Below are 21,083 nucleotides of genomic sequence, written 5' to 3' on the forward strand. Positions count from 1 at the left end.
AGGTGGTTGTACTACTTGTGGTGTTGCATCACTTACCTTTTAAATTTGTTTTCAGTAGTTCTGGTATCTTAAAAAAAAAAGGAATGGTGTAACTGTGCAATAGGAGCATTGGGGATAATTCAGCTGAGTAGTAGTTCTAATTAAATACTTTGTGAACTTTAGACTCCTTTTCTTGCTTCTTGGTATTCTAACATCATGCAATGGCAGCATTGCTTTCTATCACTTCACTGTATAATATGGAGCCAGAGATTCTTGTTCATGCCTGGTCAGTCCCTTACAGTCTGCTGTTAGTTATTTGTAGGTATTAAGAAAACATTGTTAGTGTACAGGTAGGTAGCTGATTTCAATAGGAGAGCTGTTTTGCAGTCATGACCACAGGCCCAGGGCCAGGCTCAGGCAGGGGTGTACAGCAGGAGTCATGGTGATAGAGCACCCCTTCAGTGCCTGTGTGCAGCACAGGCTTGGCCTAGCCAATATATGGAGCAACCCAGGCCCAGCACTGGACCTGCATGTTTCCTTGGCCAGAGCACCTTCAAGCTATAGCCTGGGTGGGTACAGAGGTCATCCCTGAACCACTGAACAACACAGTCAACTTCTAATGATATTAAAAAGGGGTTGTTTTAATCTAGTTGCTTCTTGCATTCACCTACTCCTGCAACCCACATCTTTCTACTTTAAAATGGTTAATTGCCTTTTAAGTATGTAATTTAATAAAAGTTATGGTCTGGAACCTTTTTTGTCAAGTGCCTGCACAAAGCAAGATTGTAACAAACCAAAATGTACTACCACAGAGTGGTGTCCAAGGACAGAACTCACAGCCAGCACGTCCTGTCCACACGTTTCTCCCTGTCTTTCTCCGGCACACAGATACAGACATCTATGATCTGAACAGGCACTTGGCTGTCCCTTTCTCCACACAGCTGCACTCCTGATGCTCCTCCTGATCCTGCTGCTGGCGCATGTGGCAGGCCATGAGCTCAGCAGTGATCCTCTGGGTTCTGCACAAGGGGTCAAGGAAGTATGAGGGTAGCATGAAACTCAGCTAAAACCTGATTGTGAAAGAGAGCTTCAGTTTTAGCTTTTCTTAGGTGGGTAGCAATCCAACGTCCATGTCACCACAAATCTTGACACTATGTAAGGGTGACAAATGCTGCTTTGGCTTAAACACTTGTTTAGTCAGAATAAGGTCAGTTCTTCCAAAAGGTTTAGAGGGCATATACTGCTTTGGCTTAGAAGTAAACAGTGACCAACCTTCATTTACATTACTAGCTGACCTCTGCTATGAGCTACAGAATGCTTGAAAATGTTTATAGTGCAGTTTTTAAGTACAAAGGTGGTATTTTTCAGTGGCCGTTTTGCTTTTGTAACCAAGAAGAACCAGCTTTTCTCCTTGTTTCTGGTGTACTATCAACTGGATCTGCAATAACATAATCAACTAACTTGCAATATCCATGTTCATCACGTAGCACAGATAGAAGACAGGCTGGGAAGAAATACAGAAAACAACCATTCAGAATTTCTTTTCTCAGGGTTCTGTTTTTCTAGCAAGTGTTAAGATGGTCTGTATTGCAAATCCCTTTTTCCTGGATGAGGTTTTCAGGTGCAGGGTGCACTCATTAGCTTTGACAGCTGTTTAAAGTTGTTCCTGAAGTTCACCTCAGCAGTAGCTTTCAAAAATAAAAAAAATAAAAAAATTAAAAAAAAAATTCTAAACCAGGTATCAGCTTAAAGCTAATTTAATTAATTCCATGAGAGGGCTGCAGAGTGTAACTGCTTCTTAATGTACAAGCACAGCATAGCAGCTAGAAGAATTTGCTGTGGATTCTTTAAAACCTGTGTGCCAATTAGTTCAGTTTAACTTTGTGGTATTGAAGAATTCTTCAGACATCTGTGGTTTGATAGACTTCATAGACTAAACTTGTATTCTCTAAAGTGCCATAGACCTTTTTTTAATTGTAGCATATTTAAAGATATATATATATATATATATATATATATATATATATATACACAAACGTGTGAGATGAGATGTGCAATACCAGGAATGGATTTTGTCGTGTTTCGAATTTGGGTTTTTTCCTTAGTTTTTGCTTTTAAACAACATATTTGAAAGGGAGTTCCCATGGAAGAAGCGGCTGAGGTTTTGGTGGTGTGGACAAACTAAAGCATGGCATAATGCAATAGAATCACTAATCCTGATGATTAATATAACAGTAGTAAGACCAGGTTAAAGATTTATCAAAACTGTCTTCTAGATTCATTTAAAATGCTCAGACCTATATACTACAGACAGTTCAAATGTGAACTGTGTCCATCCCTGGCATTGAAAAGGCTCAGCAAGGTTTCTTAATGTGCTTTAATTGTAAAATGGCACTGCAGAAAACATTGCTACTGAGCTATTCCTGGGCTGCCTGTATCACCTCTGTATCTATTTTACTCAATAAAGTTCTCTGGAGTCTGATTTTTTTTTCCAGCCAAATCATTTGCTTTTTACACTGTTATCCCACCCCAGAGTATCTCATGTCCTAGTGGTAAACAAAGAGGAGCTCAAGTCTTTCTCAAAAGCAGCGGGCATTCGTGCCCACCTCAAGGAAAGGACAGAGCCCAACAGCAGCAGAGCATGGCAGCAACATGTTACAGCACAGCCGCTCTGTACGAACAGCGGCTGCAGCAGTCCACCATAGTCCACCTGGAGTAGATTTTGAGCATGGTTTATTTGTGGTACTATTTAACTGTTCTTGAGTCACCACTATGTACATTTTTTAGCATGAGTGATGTACCTGATGTGTTACTTTTAATCTAAATTTCAATTAAAATGCGAGTTTTCAATCTTTAACAGGAGTCTGACTACCTTAATTCAAACATACTGGGCAAACTGAACCACAGCAAGGTAGTTTAATTGTAGCATTAATAGTATGTAAGATCCCAGCCCACTGATATTGTTAAGTAGTTCAGATTTCCATCTGATTTGAACAGTTATTACCACTTACTGATCAAAAGTAAGTGATCTGAAATTGTAGCTATGTGTAATACAATACATTAAAGAGACTTTCTAATGGATTGTATGCCTGACCAATGTTCTTCATTTTGCAACTAAAGCACTGCAGTTCCTGTCTCATGAAACAGGGTAGCAAAGGTTTTAAACCAAATACTGCTTAATTACACAGACATTTTAAATGCTGTTTGCCACATTGTTTCTTGCCTTTCACCTGTGACTTGACAAACACTCCAGGGAGGTCACATAAAGCTTTCAGCATCTCATAGAAGTTAGTATGTCACTTTTGTGTCACAGTTGCTACAGTCCCTTTCTATTAAATTTATATATAGTTTATTCCCACTTCTAACAGTTTCTAAACTTCCAAGAATTAGCTCTTGGTTAAAACTCAGAACATCTAGAAACTTGCAGCCTAGAAGAAGTTAAGAGGACAGGTGCCACCCAGCGCACTACTACATTAGCAATCCAATGCATCACCACATTGGTCACATGTAGCAGGTTGTTACCCAGCATACATTAGCCCTGTTCCAAACATGCTGCCAATTACTAATGTAAGCCCCACCTTCATTTAACAAAAATCAGTCTCTGAAATTTCCCATCCCACTAGCTGAAAAGCTTCCCTTCCCAAATCGCGGGCACAAAGAAGTAAAACCTGGTCTTTTCAATGCTTTGTACAGCAGCTCCCTTGTGCTGAAGAGTTCTCCTTCACCTCTGAGTAATGGAACAGCAATGCATAGGAACACTCACTGAAGCAGGACTGTACAGACTTACATAGGTATGTCTATACACACATACACATTACATAATCACTTTGCAGCACCAAGTGTGAGCACTATTGTTCACTGTAATCACTATCCATCCAGCAAAAAGCATATTTTAAACACGCTGTATATGCCGCCATTAAACAGCTGGACAATTAATTTATTTTCTTCTAGAACAAATATATAGCAGAGTGATCCACAAGTCGTACTTCCCATCAGTACTGTTTTCCCCCTCAGTGGAGTGTGACATAGCTTTATCCTATCATAAAGTGAAACTAAAATGCTACTCCTGAGGTGAGAAATTGGCACCTTCCTGATTTTTCTGCTGATGAGCGCAAAAGCTACTTGTGGACATAAAATTAATTCGTAGGAAAAAAGTCTACAAACTAATTCTTACACATTAATGTAACTGAGTGAAAACTAACACGTTTGTTTTCATTGTCTGATTCACTGTGCCTTACTGCTGATTCGTAACCAGAATGCTCCAGGTGTGGGCCTTTTTCCTTGAGAAAAATGCCTTTCCAGAAGTATCTCTGAGTGGTATTAACCATAGCTCTCTTCCCTGTGCTAGTTTCTTTAGGTATGCATACCTTCCCAACTTGGTGCTTGCAAATTCTTGAGGAAAACTAGCCTCAGCAAACCAGACAGATTATCCCTCTCCATGACAGCTCTAAAATTGTGTATTTCTAACCATAAAACATGACTGGATCATGCTCCACAATCGTGCTTACCAAGAACATACAAAACCTGTTCCTTTAGGCTGCTGCCACTGCTGTCCTACATATGTAATTTACAAAGAAACAGACCAGTCTGACGAAGAATTTCACTACTGATTTGTGTATGTACAAGCGTCTTCAAAACCACACGTCTGCTACCTCCTGTATCTCAAAGCACTGTTCTTTGTATTGTGCATTTCCAAATATAGCTATGCCACAGTGGACTAGCTAAAGTCCGTTTGCCCTTCAAAGAAAACCCAGTAATAAATTCAGTACTTGAGGCACGCGTTACAGTCGAAATCACTGTGACGGTGCCTCAGAAAAAAAGAAAAAGCAAGACACAGCAGTGATGCAGGTATGTCAATTCATAGGCAGACATTGGGAAAATAAACAGTACCAAAGCAGTGCTGTTTTCAGCAGCTCTCAATAGGGTTTTACTCACTTTACACCTGTAGAATTTAATTCAGTAATGACAGAACATGTTTACATTTTAGTCCTTGTGAGTTTACAGCAGAAGAAAGTGGCTGCAACTGTTCAAGAATTTCCATCTTAACAGTTGAGTACACTGGTTCTCAATACCCTAATGTATTATTTTGATCATGGACATTTTGCTTTCCCATTTTAGCAGAATTAACACCATTTATATACCGGATTATAAAACCAAATGAGACTTTCACACAGATCATCCACCCTGCACGTTACCCTGACCATTAGAAGAAAACTCCCTACATTGGTCAAAACTATACATAGCAAACACCCAGGAAAAAACTCCTTTTTTATTCTGTGACACCGTTTTAATACAATAAATATACAAAACTTCTGAGCTACTCAGACATGCAACAGAGGGACAGAAGTGGTGCATTTGTACAGAACCACAACATTCACCAGGATGGCAGAGCGTTGTTAGTAATTTACAAAATATACAAACAGCCCTCAGATAAATAAAACCAACTCCTAAATTACAGATCAATGACTACTGACATTCCAGTGTTTAAACTTAATACTTTGTACTCAAATTTGCCACAATATTACAAAATTACAACTTATGTGGGTGCCATACTCTGATAATAAGAGACTGTAAAATCTAGTTTCATTAGGTACAAAATATTTTAAGAAGTCTCAGCCTTCTGTTGTCAAGGGTAAACTCAAATTTCTTCCCTTTCAGGCTGCAAAGTGTCAGAGATTTCTGGTTTAAACAATTCATGTGTAACTGAACCTTAAATTTCACTTAGGACATTTAAATCCGTACATTCAACCCATGACACTACGAACCAACACTCCATACACATAGAACATTAAATAAGTTTTCTCAAAGAGCCTTTAAACATTTGGGGAGAAGTCTACCTGCCAAATTTAATTTTTATTCCTAATGTGGGGTGGTGGGTTTTTTTTTCCAGAATATATTTTCATAATGTATGTTACTATGTGATCTTCAACTAAGTTAAATTGCAAAAATTATGTCCCTGGAATTACCATCCAAGAGATATAAAGAGAATTGCTTAAATTTAGATTTTGAAGTAATCCATAGCAGAGGTTCTGAGACACAAGGTTCAAGTTAAATTTAAAAGACTATGAAAATGAACAATCTTGATATACAGCTGCTAGAAAGATAATGCCTGATCTCAATGGAAAATGGTGACTTTTATCTGGAAAGCTTTTAATAACATTCCACATATATTGAAGTTCAGTGCTAGCATGTCCAGTGATATGAAATTTTAGAGCCCCTATTACACAGAATATTTAAATTACTTTTAACTTCATGATGCAGAGAACATTTAGAAGCAAGTATATTTATTAATATGAATTTCAGCATGGTGAAACTACGATATTCATTCAAATTAAAGTTGGATTTAAAGAAATTAGAAGAAAGGAAACTAATAGGGACTTCATGCTCACAATACAATACTGATCCAGGGATTAAGCTAGGTTTTTTATTTTTGTAATGCTCTTCTGTTATTTTGAATACAGTGCAGTGAAAAAGAATCTGTGTATGTCAGTCCACATTCTGGCAAGGCCTCAGGATTTTATGCCATCTTACTAAAGGTGATTTGCCTTCACAGCTGAATTCATTTCAGCCACAGTGGATGCACAAGTTGTGGGATGTGGTCCTTCCTGTTTCCATTTTCTAAAACAAAGTTTGGAAAAACAGCCCAAATCTTGTGCATAAGACTCATGAAGCAATGAGTACAATAAATAATGTTCAAATGAGAGAAACATGACATTATACTAAGACCTGGTTATATTCCAGAATAAGACATGGCATGTACCATCATGGATTGTTCAGTTCCACAGCACCAATTTAACCTCGTAGGCCTCCAGTTCAGTGAGTTAAATTTTAACTTTAAAACTAAAAAAGAAAAAATTAAAGTTTAAAATTTAACTTTGTTGAAGATGAGTGTTTTCACTTTTCCAACAGAAAATATTTTAAAACTTTCCTTCTCCCAGCTTAAATCACATCACAGAGATGGCTGAGATAATGTTAAAATGATTCAAGTATCTGTTAAATGCCATTGCTTAAAAAGCTTGGGTTTAGACACAATTCCTTTTAGAATATTAAATACTGTATAGTTAAGTTTTTGGACAAGCAGTAAATAAGAATGGCTGGGCTAGAGATTTAGTACCACTGTTAAACAGAAACACACTTTAACAAAAACAAAATAAACCAAAAAAATCCCCAATCCAATAAAATTACAACTGCATGTAGAAGAGCGAAAAGGGGGTAAGAAACTAGTGTTCTAAAAGTCAATGCTTGTTTATTTCCCAGCAAAATTATTACCCCAAGACATGAATATTGAAATTAAAGATAGCAAATATATAATCATTTAGCTCTGTGATTGAAACTATCCGTTAACTTCCTTAAACTGTACACTGCATTACACATTCTATTACAGAGAATGTTTCTGCACCACAGTCATTTCTCACAGGTAGAGAATACTCCATGAAAATAGATACAAACAAACGCTATAATTGTAAAGAGGTGCAGATAAATTCTGGACCAAAACACTATTTAAACAAGATCAGATAAAACTCAACAGTATTCATGCAAACTTACAGGTTTATATCAAAAGACTTATCCTAAAAGATCCCCAAGAATTTGTAGTATCTATCCTACTTTTATTTGTCCTCCAGCAGCTGCTGAAACTGCAAAACCAGTAGGCAAACATCACTTCCTATATCTTTCAGTCTACCTCACTTCTTAACAGTAGAAATAGAAAAAACAGTTCTGACAAAGTAAAATAATTGATCCAAAGTGCTTTCCTGAAGGTAAAAAAAAAAAGAAAAAAAAATACTAGAGTGAACCATTAAAAAAAAACTTCCAAATTCTTAATAGTTATTTGATAGTTATTCATTTTCAGGCCAATTGTTGAAATCATTTATCCTCCAGAAAATATGGAAGGCTTTATATTCTAGAATATAAAACCTTCAAGAAGGGCAAAGAATGGTTATCTTTTTCAAATAAATAAATTTAGAGCAAGATAAACCAAACATTTCCCATTTTATCCATGCACAGCTGCAAAAGAGGCAAACATGCTGTGTGAATTTTGACCTAGGCTTTTAGGGAATATAGTAAGTGACTGGAAAATAAAGTACAATCAAACAGAACTGTGATGACTTCTTCTGTTTCCCTACATCCGGTTACCCTTGAACGCATTCTGAGCTGCACTGGTTGCTGCTGTCGATGCGGCATTGGCTGCAGCACTCTGTACAGTTTTGTTGGACATCACCCCTGTGGCAAACTCTTGCTGTGCTTTCTCAAAACTGGCACCGGTTGTGCGGTAGAGACCGTGCACCTAGGGAGTAGAAATGCAGTGAAAAATCAGTGCCCAGCCTTCCACTTCCTGGTAGACTGATAGCAAATTCTTAAACACAAGGCAGACCCATGTGTTCGGGAAAAGTGGTTTGCTCAAGCATTTCAGAGGATCTGGAAATGAGTAAACTGACCTTTTCCTCACAAATCCTACAACAAACTGCCCCACTGCATGCACAGTTTGGCTGCAGGAATACCTGTAACTTTTTGCAAGTTCAGAGTGGTCTCATAGGTATTTACTAAAATGTGTGTGGTATCTCCTGTCTGAAATAACATACTTAAATACACAAACAGGCTGCATCCTTTGTGTAACACAGGGCTCACAGCTGGCAAAACTGGATTCTGTCTCAATTTGTATACAACTTGTACTCATTAAAAGAGTAAGTGTGCACATTAAAAAAACAGGAGGAATCAAAACCAAAAGAGTAGTTTTGAATCATGATGTCGATAACACTTTGGTATTTTTTTTAAAAAATCTTAATTTCTCTGACTGATACAGTGACAAGAACAAGCTAAGCTATGACTGAATATCAAACTGTACAGAATATCCTAATAATGCAGACATGTATCTGCTAAGCTATGTGATGACCAATAGCTCTGCAGAGGTATTAAACAATGACTTACACTCTCAACAATATGGCATATAACCTTTCGTACAACAAAAAATAACAAATACTGAGTGATGTCCAATTACTTGAGTATTAAAATTAAAATGCTATTTCTGACTCATATTCAATCAAGTCACAATAAAGTTGTCAAACAAGACTGCAAAGACATTTTCATTCAACTGTGGCAGGAAAATGAAAGTTGTAACTTTTATCTTTGTTATAAATACAACTGTTTCTCATCCATGAAGCTATACCAGGATGCTATATACCAGAAGCTATATACCAGGTTTTTTATATATATATATACACACCATGCTATATACCAGGTTTTTTTAGAAGAATCCACGTGCATATGGTAGGAAGCAGTAGAAAAAAAAAAGCTCCACCATATGTTTTTCTCACTTGTTTCTTTCTGCTGAACTTGAGTATTTATGCAGAAAATAAGTATGAAGGGACATCTCCAAGCGATGCTTAACATTTCCAGCTTGCTGTATATAGGCCAAAGAGTTTGGCTATGTGAAAATCTTTACGTGTAACTGTTACAGAGCTTGAATAATTAGAATTGCCAGAAAATCATCACCAGAATTCTGTTACATTTTACATAAACAACATAAAAAGCTTGCTAGAACTTTAGTATCTAAACTTAAGACTTCTGAATGCAAATTCTCAAAAAGCAACCAAGGGAAAAAAGCATCTCTGAGCTTTCATTCTATGCAATCATTAACTAGCAACAAATTTTAAAATAATAAAAGCTGAGAAATAAAAGTAATTTTCTGAGGTACCAGTCATCTCCCTCTTCTATTGATTTTAATGGGAATTAATTTGGCCAGAGATGAAATTTAGCAATCACTGGAGTCATACTTCACTCAGCCTTATGAATTAGCACAGATTCGGAAATCACAACTTGACCTCTACAGGTACAACTGGAGCATGCAGCGCATTCATCTACCCCTTCATTGTAGGCCTGCCTCCCACAGAAAGGGAGGTTCAGAACTCGGAGTTTCTCTTACTTAGAGCTACCCTTCCCCATTTTAGTTTGCAGAAAATACTTCGTACTGTATTATACAAACAGTATTTCATAACTCCACAACATAAGCAAAAAAATGCAGCTGTTAATAGGTAAGGCACACCCCAAGAATACAATTTCACCCCCATTACTTTGTGACAGAGAATCTCAGGATTTGCAGGAAAACAAAATCCAGATCAAACACAGGAAACAGAAGAGGGGAATAATACGTAACTTACCTTTTTAAACATAACTAATGAGATAACAGCAGATGCTGTGAAAAGTGCAGCTATGATTATCATCATAATGCCAACAGGAATACTCTTATTCAGACCAGTAAGAGATGAAATCCACCCACTGAAGAAAAAAAAGAAAGGACAAACTTTACTAGTACAGCGCATGAACCACTCAGCCACAGGTGTCCACATCAAGGGAAGCTTTATAACCTCCTGGTTCTGATCAACTTTGAATATTTGTGAAGTAAAAGTCATGGGGATTTTACATAACCGTATTTCAGTTCTGTAATATGCTTTTAAGGCTTAGTTTCCATTTTTCCCAACTACATGAAAAATTATAGTAAACATGATTATCCTTGAGCAGAATTACAAAGAAACTAAGAGCCGTTCATCAACATTTTAGTGATTTTTTGTCATACCATCATTCCACTGATTTAAGACTACAAGATTTTGTGGAAGTGAAAATGTCCCTAAAAAGATAGCTTCTAAGTTCTTTAACATAAAACAAAAACATGCCACACAGAGCTTCTATGTGGGAAGACTCATTTAATTGTAGCCACACAGCGATGCTCTCTCAATTGAGGTTAATATGATCATTTTCTGAAGTAGATAGCAGTGGCTTAACTAATAGAAAGGATTCCTCTATCAGTATCTACTTCAAACATTTCCCCATTCTTCAAAATTGAAACCCCAACAAAAAAAAAATACAGTATCAAACTTGAAACCCCAACAAGCAAGCTGTCTTGAGAAAAATAAAACATTAATATGGAAAAGATTCTTACACACACATACAAACAAAAAGAAATAAAAAAGACGAATTTCTGTAAACTCAAATAACCTTAAAACTTCCCTTTACCTGTTTGAAACTGCTTTGATATCCCCTATGTCCAACTGGTCTCTACCACAAAACTCCGAACTGCAGCTAGCATTTTTTGATGATATAGCTACTTTCCATTCCCCTTCCCCAAGTATCCTTAAAAACACACTCCAAATACATGGAGAGCTGGTCCTCTAAAATGCTTTCTTGTTTTGTTAATGTCAATCAATGCATCCATAAAAAATAGCGGATTTGAGAGCAAAACCAATAAATCAGTATCTTTCCTTACAGTACAGTTCTAAAGCAATACTATTTTTCTGCCTTACGTATGTTTGGAGGTTAGCAGAGAAGTATTACCCTGTGACACTACTGCCAGTCATAGCTTTCCATGCTACCAGCTGGCTACTACAACTATGCTTTTAGTTAATTCAAATGTTGTTTCATTGTGTGTGTGTCCCCCCCCCAAGGACTGTGACCAATTCCCAACAGCTTTTCCTCATAAGATCTGAATAGCAGACCTTGAAGACTCATACAGAAGATATATAGATATAGATAGGTAATACATATAAGGTCTTCATGTTAAAGCTTATACACTTACAAGCACCAAGAAGAAAAATCAACTATTTCAGAATAAGGAGCTGACTCAAACAAATAAGCTTTTCAATAACTATCAAAGATACACCACTGCATTCACCCAGGTACGCTGTTGTCTCATTCTTCAAATTTTAGCAACAAATTTCCTTAGTAAATAGTAAGTATATTAATATAACTAGAAATATTTAAAGATACAAAATAATGCTATGCGAACAGTATACTGACCAAATTATTTTAATTTTCTAAGTTTTGCTTATGTTTTTATCTTTAATACAGAGTAGTAGTATCTCCACACACCACCAAAATAGGGGAAGAAATACATAAATGTATTACATTGAAGGATAAAATTTTGACCAGCCTAATAACAGAAGTACCTCACTTACTTAGAATACATTTCATCCACTTTTCCTAGTTAAGAAAACTCCAAAAATGCCTTTTGTGAGTGCTAAATGTAGCAAGTCCAGTAAGCACAAGATTTAAAAACAAACAAACAAAAAAAAAAAACCCCACCCAACCCACAGAGACTCTGTTGCAGTTGCTGTATCAGATTTGTTTGTCTTATAGGCAGTACAACAATTCAACAGAATACTCACCAGTTTCCCCATCTTTGAAATCCTGCAGCTTGAAGTACATGTACAGCAAACTGACAGATATATACAAAGAAGAACACAAAGAACCTGAATGAACTGTCACTCCTGAAAGAGGAGGGGGGGGGGAAAGATTAAACCAGCCAGTAAATTAACGACCTTTTGCAAATACTGTTGTACAACTCTAAAATTTTCTTCTGTATTAACTACAGGAAAAGTGCTTTCATTTATTGGCAGTGGCTTGAAGTACGAGTAATTCTGTGGTTTTGCAGAGTGTTTATTTACAAGACATACTCCTTTAAGATAGTAATTTTGCCATCTGCACCTCTAACAGAGATGAGAATAGCAGCAAGATACTACTCCTTACTTAGTGTTCTGTCCAGCACACAGGAGAGCCTCTTGTACTAGCTATAGACATTTTGCTACAGTGCATGAAGAACAGAATTCGTCACTTCTGAACCGAAGTTCACAGTGCTGGCAGGATGAGAAGAAAATATTTTTCTTGTAAAAGGAAATTAAATCTAATATGGAATATGGAATTACTGCAACATAGTGCAGACCAGAATACTGACACAGCTGCTGCTTAAAAGCAAAATATACAAAATAGGTTTGCTGTTAGAATTATCAGAAGTCCAGCCTGACAAAAACTGGAAGTAAACATACGTGTACATGGACGTGTGTGTACAGGCAAAATGTCAAGACTTCAACTTATTACTATCAAAACTAATGATATGCTTGCTACTAGAATTCTAAGAAATCACTCAGTTAAGTCACAGAATCAAGTTTTGCCATTAACAGCTCTTCCTGTTAATTTCTATTTATTCAACCAGTTCATAACTATTTCAATTTTCATCTGAGCAACTGACTGAAGTCGAATATGCAAGTTACTGTTTTCCTTTTCCCAACAATGAATATTCACTAAGAAAAGCTATGTATTTACTAGAGAGCAAATGCAAGTTAAACTATATGACTCCTCAAAGACGTATGGGTACCTCCTGGGTTAGCAAAAAGAAACATCTCATTTAGTCTAAAGGTCACACTTAACTTCAGTTTCTGGCCATCAATCTTTCTTTACAAGAATAAGTGCATTTTAACTGAGGATATCCTGAATCAGGTCGATGTGGGAAGAAAAAAGAAATCCAAAAGAAAGAGTATAGGATTTGGAATCTCTACATGCTTATATTCAACAAAGAAAAAAAAAGGAAAAAAGAAAAGTTTAATTTTGCATGCAAACCCACCATTCTTTTCTTAAACATAAAGCTACAAAACCTCACGCTTGTGAAGCCTGTAAAGACTGCTAAAAGCTAGAAAAAATTAGTATTAGTAGTATGATTATACCTGCTCTACTCGTTCTTAGGAATCTCAGTCCTCTTCAGTTAGACACTGTAGGTCACTTAATGGGAGATTTTTAAGCGTAAAGTTTTATGAAATTTGCTCAGGAAGTCAAAAATTAACGACCCTCTTAACTATTAACCTACTCAAATTCTTGGTGTGAAGTGGTAAGAGATTTAATGAGAATTTTCCTTAAAAATGTTATCACCCCAATACAAAGTTAAATATTTCCTACAAATATTTTGTCAATGGTAGAAGCTATAAATACTTTAACAGATATTCCCTTATATTCTTAACTATCGCCATGTATGTTTCAAATAGAACAACTGAATTAATGGCAAACACATTACTTGCTTCTAATGAAAGCATATTAAAGTATTATCATAATGATCATCAAACAAATTCTGGAATACTAATGCATGTTGACAAGTTTTTAAGTGCTCTAAGTCAAGCTAAAGTTGTTACCTGAAAGCTCCATAAAGCGGTCTGTACCAGCAGACAAAAGAACAAGGGGTAAAAAGCAAGAACCAGAGAATACTCAATCCAAAATCAACTCCTCGCGTAGAATCAACATAAAACCAGGCCAAACATCCAAAGATATTAAGAAACAGTGTCACTGTATGGACTGTAGAAGCAAAAGCAAATTAATCTTAATTTAGTTATGGTTATACAATAAACTTTTGCAACTGTTAAAGCAATACCTAAACTGAGCTTTTTTAAACAAATCATCATCAGATTTAAACAATAAATCTATCCCCTCTCAATACCCCCATCAATAAGCTGACTTTTATATAGTTTTGTAACTTTCAGGTAAACCCTGTATTCACAAGTGAAAGTACTGAACATGAAAATTCAAGTATTAAGAGGTATATGGTGAAGGAAGAAATCATGTCATAAAAATAAAACGTTTTCAGACTCAAAATTAACACGGCTGCAGCAACTGATACTTTTTCTACAGCAATAACAGGATACAGATATTTAACAGACTACTGAATATTTTTGAGAGAAAGCTTATAAATTGTATAAAATGCATCATGTATTTACCACTGCATGCATTCTAATTTGAAAATAAAAATTAAAACCCAAAAATCTTTAAATGCAAAGCTTTTGTCTTCCATGTAATAAAGCAAAAATAAAACCCCACCCAGTAAAAGTGTTTCTCAGTTAAAAAAAAATCTGCAAGATGCTGTCATAGATGCTTTCATACATATTGCATATTCAAATGTTTATTAATATGAGTATTGTCAGATGTCTTAAATATCTGCCATTTTGGTGCTCCATTCTTAGCTCAATACTAACATCTTCTCATTGGCAGACTTTGTTACAAGTTAACTACTGAATTTCTAAAAAAAAAAAAAAAAAAAAAAGCATTGGCATTACAACTTCACAGTTTACTTCAAATATATTTAGTTCTTAGATCAGAGAAAGATACAGTAGTATTAAGAAACATTACACCTACTACCTTCATGCTATCTGGCACAGAAGTTAGCTCTGCCAGACTTAAAAAATTAACATAAATTTGTTCAGCAATAACCAGCGGTTCAGCAGTGATTCTGGCACCTCAGAGGACATTTTCTGTCTTTGTGGACCACGACAAAGTATGAGTATGTATAACAAAGTGCAAAAGCTGCTCCTTGCAGCAACAATTTTTTTATTTATGTTCAGGGAAACATCTTATTCTACTAGAAGGTAAGGTTAACAGAAAAACTAGAAGATGATAAAGATTCTGAATGAAAGACTCCTCAAACTCTTTTGCTGCCCTCTTAACTAGCACTTAAATAAGCCCTAAATCAACTTAAACAGAAAAACTCAAAAGTAAAATGCCCACATCGTTGCATGAAAGGCTGATGAAACTCAAATCTTATTTTCCTCTAAGAATCACCAGAAACATAAAACTGTACTTTTAAGTAAAAGGCATTTAATGCATCTACATATCTTAGCACTATTACACAAGGTCAGCAAAACCACTCATTTCAGAACCTGTGTGTATGCCCCGTAAAGCACAACAAAGGATACAAATCCAATTCCTGCCTTCCTTTGATAAATATGAGAAAGCTTCCTAAGGGGTATTTTTTCATTTTCTAGTCAATACTGGAAAACAGGGAGACCCCCTGAGATTACCAGAAACATCCACACTCTGGTAGAGTTTGAACTTTCCTAAATTATTGGGTTTTTTTTGTAATTGCAATTGTGGTAACAGGAGAAGCTTAAAAAAAACAACCATCAATGCAGAAGAGGGTTGAAATGTCACACCTGCCATTGATACCTCTTAGCACAATAAAGCCAGCAACATAGGGGTCTACTTCACTTCTGTCACAGAGAATCTCAGCTATAAAAAAACAAGTATTAGCAAGCTGCATATGAAGACATGGGACTTCACTGACAAGTCTCTCTGCGCTCCACTTGGCCTTCTCTCTGCCTGCTGCTAAGTACAGAAATGCCTTTGTTCTTTGAGCCAGCACCTTCACTAAGTGACCTAGAAAAGCTCTGCTGTGGTATGGACAGGTGTTTTTATGTTCAGGATAATGGTTTTAAGTACCTTCCACCTACCTGTATCATTAAACTATGACACAGGTTATTTTAAGACAATGACCACCTGGGGGGTGAAATGACCTAAGGCTTTGGCAGAAGTCTGCAACATGTGGTATCTATATGACAAAAACTTCACAGCTACACCAACACAGTACTTAGTCTGAAGTGACCTAAGAAATCCTTCTCCATGTTTAGCTTTGAAGCAGCTCAGGTTGAAAATGAGAAAAGGGCATTCATCGTGCCAGAGTAAGAGTCAACAATGGCAAATTACATTATTTTAATACATACCGAGACTCAACTCCACTTTTATTAAACTTCCTTGTACAGAACAATTCTACTTAGATATACATCCCCTGTCTTAATTAACTACACTTTATCAAACATTAATGCTTGCAAATGAGTTGTAGATAAAGACCATATATGGTCTTTACGTATGTAGATGCTATTCAGCATCTGCGTTCTTGAGATTATTATTTTGCAGTCCCATTTGGGATTCTATGAAGACAGATTTCTGCTAATAAGTTTCATTTCAGTAATGGTTTACTGATCGTATTCCAGGGAAACTGAAGTCCTCACTATGACACATGACAAAAGAATGCGCTTCTTCCCAGGAATCAGCTGGACTGTCGCTCTGTAATGGACTGCAGTAAGGCGAATGCGATGCCTACAAAATGAAGGGTTTTGAAGCCACAAGGCAACCAACAACTGCGGACAAAGCTGGTGAAGTCTGATTACATGCAACCTTGGAGCACAGAATGCCTTCAAATGTAGCTCCTTGTCTGTTGTGCTCTTTTTGGAGTTAGGGTGAGCAAAAAACGTGCAAACCAACCCTACAAACAATGTATTTTCCATAAGAAAAAAAAATATTAGAAAACATTTGGCTTAGCTCAACCCATAACATAAACACTTGCTACCAAAATATGAAGGTGGTTTTTCTTCTCTACACAATACATCAGGACTTCAGCTAAAATACTGTACAATATCCACATTTCTTGACGCTACACACTAAAAGATCCATAATAATAGGGAATGAATCTCTAAGACATCAACCAAGCAATCAGACCTCTAGAAAACATAACCTACAAAGAAACGCTGAGTAAACTATGCTAATTTAGCCAAAAGGAGATGACTAATGAGGATGCATGCATTCTCCATAACAACACTGGACACCACAGGGAAGATCAAACACAGAAAGGAGAATTAAATTATATATTGGGAAACAGCTTTTAACAATAAAAGACAGCAACACACTAGAACTGGCTTGGAGGGAAAGTGTCCATCCTTGGAAGTTCCCAAGAACAGGCAGAACAAACATCAGCACAGATTGATACATGTGCTATTGATCGTATCCTCAGTCAGAAGGACAGATAAGATGAAAGTGTCCTAAACAGAAAAAAATACCATAAAAGTTGGCACTTTATGGTATTGGTTTTCTACCAGAATCCACATTTTTACTTCACTGGTCTTTGAAAACTTTTTTAAAGTTTTTCTCATAGAAAATCGAAACATTCATAACCTATATAAAGTCACAAACCCAAATACCACAAAGCTTTCATGAGATTAAGCAGCTCTTCAGTTTGTAACTTCAAATAAGAAATACTCTTCAAGAACCAGTACCGCTCATTTTATACACACTATCAACCTGCAGGCAAAGTAGCTAGAAAACACAAGCTTTTGAGGAAAAAAAAATGTGGTGCTAGATACAGGTCAAGAGACACTATTAACAGCACAGGAACATCTAAAAAGTAGTGCTCGGTGCTAAAAAGCCACAAAACCATTCTATTTGAAAGTCACTTAAACAGCAAGGGTAACCAAAGATAGAATGGAAAAGCTCCATAGCAGCTGAAAAAATCCATTGCTAATTGATTGCTGCAGTTTACAAATTCAACATGAGATCACTCAGCCAGTAAAATGAAAAAAAAAAAAAATAAAAATTCTCCCAGGGGAACAAACAACAATGTTGAAGTGTAAAAGATAAAACTACATCAAGGAATCAGAAAACTCTGATTTCTATACAAGATGGATGAACTCATGGAATACTGACACATAAATTGTTTTCTCATGAGATGAAGAGCATATGGAACTGAAACAGGCAAAAAAAGTTTCCTCAGAGACACAAAGACCAGTAATAAAAATACAAAAATTGCTGCTAATATGAAAACACACAGAATACTGAAACAGAGAGGTTTGCTCCTGTGATTGCTAAAAAGAAAGAGGAAAATTAACCTACTTTACAAAGTGCTGAGCACTTAGTACTAGATTTACGCAAATGTGTTTATGTTCACAGAACCCACAGGCTTTACAAGACTTATGAAGTTCTGGGGAAGGAAACAAAATACAGGACAGAGCAGCAAACAGAAACAGGCTGGTAGTTAAGTGCCTCCACTGAGGAAGCATAGCCACTCTAATGAAAAATGAGGCAAACCAAATAGGTACAATCCTGGAAAAGTTAACTCACAAGGACTGATTTAACAGCCAGCCCTAACACATGGAATCCTGTGTTGAACTATTTTTTTAGCCTGAAGATTTTGCCTCTTCCTTCATTATGCCCTTCTCCTTCATTCCTGAGTAATACCCAAGTCAGAGAGTAGTAGAGCTAAAGAAAGAAAAGACTAAGAGGACTCAGTTAAAAAAACTCAGGCTATCTAGAAGAAATTGTGTCACATTATTGTAAAAGCACAACTCCTACATATTTTGAAATACTATAATGTTGCTGCTTCCTCTATTTATTGCCATAAGAAAGAGAAATAAAACCAGTATCAGTATTCCAATTCTCACCGCCCAACTTCACCTTGTATTTGAAACATACAGCACTTCCAGAACTCAGTCCTGAAAATGACCAGAATTCATAACTATCCTAAAATTCTGAAGTATCTGATCGTAGATTTCATGTAAGTCTGCCATGTCTGTCAGATTTATAAGAGTGACTAGTCATATACTCTACAGTGGATTTAGTTGCTTATTTCAAGATTAATGACCCAGCAATGAATATAGACAGCTGATTATGATGAAGTGGAATTAACGTGATTCGGCGCTGACTGCTCATTTATGTGTATCAATTATGTGGTTCAATCACAGTAATAAGATTACCAGATTTCCAGATAAATTTATGGAAATTTAACTAAATCTGAAGACTTAAAAAAAATACAGAAAAGCTCTTACATTCATATTCCCTTAGCACTATAACAATATATTAAACACATCAAAGCACCTAAATCTTTGGTATTTCCTCATTCTCAGAGTAATTATTACGCTCTCATCACAGTGGACAAGGCAAAAAAAAAACAAATATTGTGGCATTTGTATGTTTGGTTCATGCAGCATTTCTCCAGTCAAAACACAGCACCTGAATGGGGACAAAATTAACCGCACAAAGATGACGTAGAGCATTCTTGGTGTGCAAAGGATAGTTTTAACATGGACTGATTCCTCAGCTGATTTATTTTGCACTATTTTTTTTAAACAAAGATGATATTAAGTGTCCAATACAGACTAAAAACTATATTAAAGGATACACAACTATGTATATTAAAGCAAAGGGATATTACAATCCTTAAAGTCACAAGTCTGTTAAAACTGATAGTGAATTATATTTCTTAATATATAAGCTGATTTTAAAAACTTAGAATTGTTAAAATAAGTAGAATTATTTCAAAGCTAATAAATGGTCAAAGCTCATTTTACAATAACAGAGACAGTTAAAACAGAAAATTGCAATATACTGGAACCAAAATGCCTTAGGATAATCTCCTCCTTTTTTTCTGTGGAACTTTCTATGAAATAATTCAATACTTGTAAAACTGAAACTAACAAAAATACTTTACTTCAACATTTAACTTCTGAATTTAAAATAACTTCTCACTACAGATGTTACAAAAGCCAATGCAGCAGGCATGTATCGTCAAGTTTGAATAGGCACTTTTGGTTTTCTGAAAAAAAAAAAAAAAAATAAAAAAATTAGAAAATACTTACACATCCACAAATAGTACATAACCTTTACCGTCTTCTGGAATTCTACAGGAATGTCTACAGAAAAGTCCTGGTAGAAACAAGGACCTACTGGAAAATTCTCAGGAAGAGGGGGCCAGTTATTTTTTCTACCTGCAAAACAGAAAAAAACCCTGAAGAGCCTTATAATACAATTTTAATTTTTGTATACTAGAGATACACATTTGAACTTGTTCAAATTGTTTCATGCACAAGTTCACAAGCACTTGGATAACTGGGCTACCAAAACCCTCCTTGTCTCAATACACATTTCCCTCCAGTTCCACAATACACACAATTCTTTGTTGAATACAAAGACTGGGGACTGAAAAGCGTTCTTCATTCTCAGAATCTTTGTATTTTTAACAACAGGCTCTTTAGAATCATGGAACAGTTTAGGTTGGAAAGGGCCTTAAGATCATCAAGTTCCAACCCCCCTGCCATGGACAGGGACACCTTGCACTAAACCATGTCACTCAAGACTCCATCCAACCTGGCCTTGAACACTGCCAGGGATGGAGCATTCACAACTTCCTTGGGCAACCCATTCCAGTGCCTCACCACCCTCACAGTAAAGAACTTCTTCCTCATATCTAACCTAAAATTCCCTTGTTTATGTTTGGACCCATTACCTCTTGTCCTATCACTACAGTCCCCTTCTAACACTTCGAACTAGGTCTCAATATAGCTTACAGTCAAAACTTTATCAAAAAGCCCAAAAGCCTCAAGAAAGGCAGCTACTGAAATGGTCTAAACTACTCTTCAAGAAGATGCCCTACAGCATCACTGTATTTATTACAACTGTATACAGTTGTGTGACAGAGTAAGGACACCATAAAGGACGTGGTATCAGACACTTGAATTTCCTGTATGCTGATCTGCTCACAGACTAGAGTATGCACTCTGCCAAATAGAAGCAGACTCAGAGATTCAACTGAGATAAATGCAACATACCTTTACCCCAGCATTTCAAATTCTGCATGCAAGAAATACATTAATCACCATGTTCAAAAAGTGGAGCTGAACTAGAGACTAACCTAAAGGCTAACCTTTACAAGAAATTCTGACAAGTTTAGCTTGCAACTGCTATGTTCAAACTTATCT

At 36.2% G+C, this 21,083-nt stretch overlaps 1 protein-coding gene across 3 annotated transcripts in view; it reads right to left on the reverse strand.

Moving 5' to 3' along the window:
• Window positions 1-7,205: 7,205 nt before the first annotated feature.
• SCAMP1 (secretory carrier membrane protein 1) overlaps window positions 7,206-21,083 on the reverse strand; it is a 39,235-nt gene continuing 25,357 nt past the window's right edge. For 2 of the 3 annotated variants that reach the window (XM_062612354.1, XM_062612353.1), the window contains 5 exons: window positions 19,965-20,093; window positions 13,926-14,085; window positions 12,135-12,236; window positions 10,134-10,251; window positions 7,206-8,263 (listed from right to left, as the gene is read on the reverse strand). In XM_062612354.1, coding sequence (XP_062468338.1) covers window positions 8,099-8,263; window positions 10,134-10,251; window positions 12,135-12,236; window positions 13,926-14,085; window positions 19,965-20,093 — 674 coding nt within the window. In that variant the 3' untranslated portion in view covers window positions 7,206-8,098. The remainder of the gene's footprint in view (window positions 8,264-10,133; window positions 10,252-12,134; window positions 12,237-13,925; window positions 14,086-19,964; window positions 20,094-21,083) is intronic. The other variant, XM_062612355.1, reaches the window with a different exon arrangement.

The sequence above is a fragment of the Pezoporus occidentalis genome, unplaced genomic scaffold, assembly GCF_034315485.1.
Source record: "Pezoporus occidentalis ecotype Australia unplaced genomic scaffold, CSIRO_AGI_Poc_V1 ctg16, whole genome shotgun sequence".
Classification (NCBI taxonomy): domain Eukaryota; kingdom Metazoa; phylum Chordata; class Aves; order Psittaciformes; family Psittacidae; genus Pezoporus; species Pezoporus occidentalis.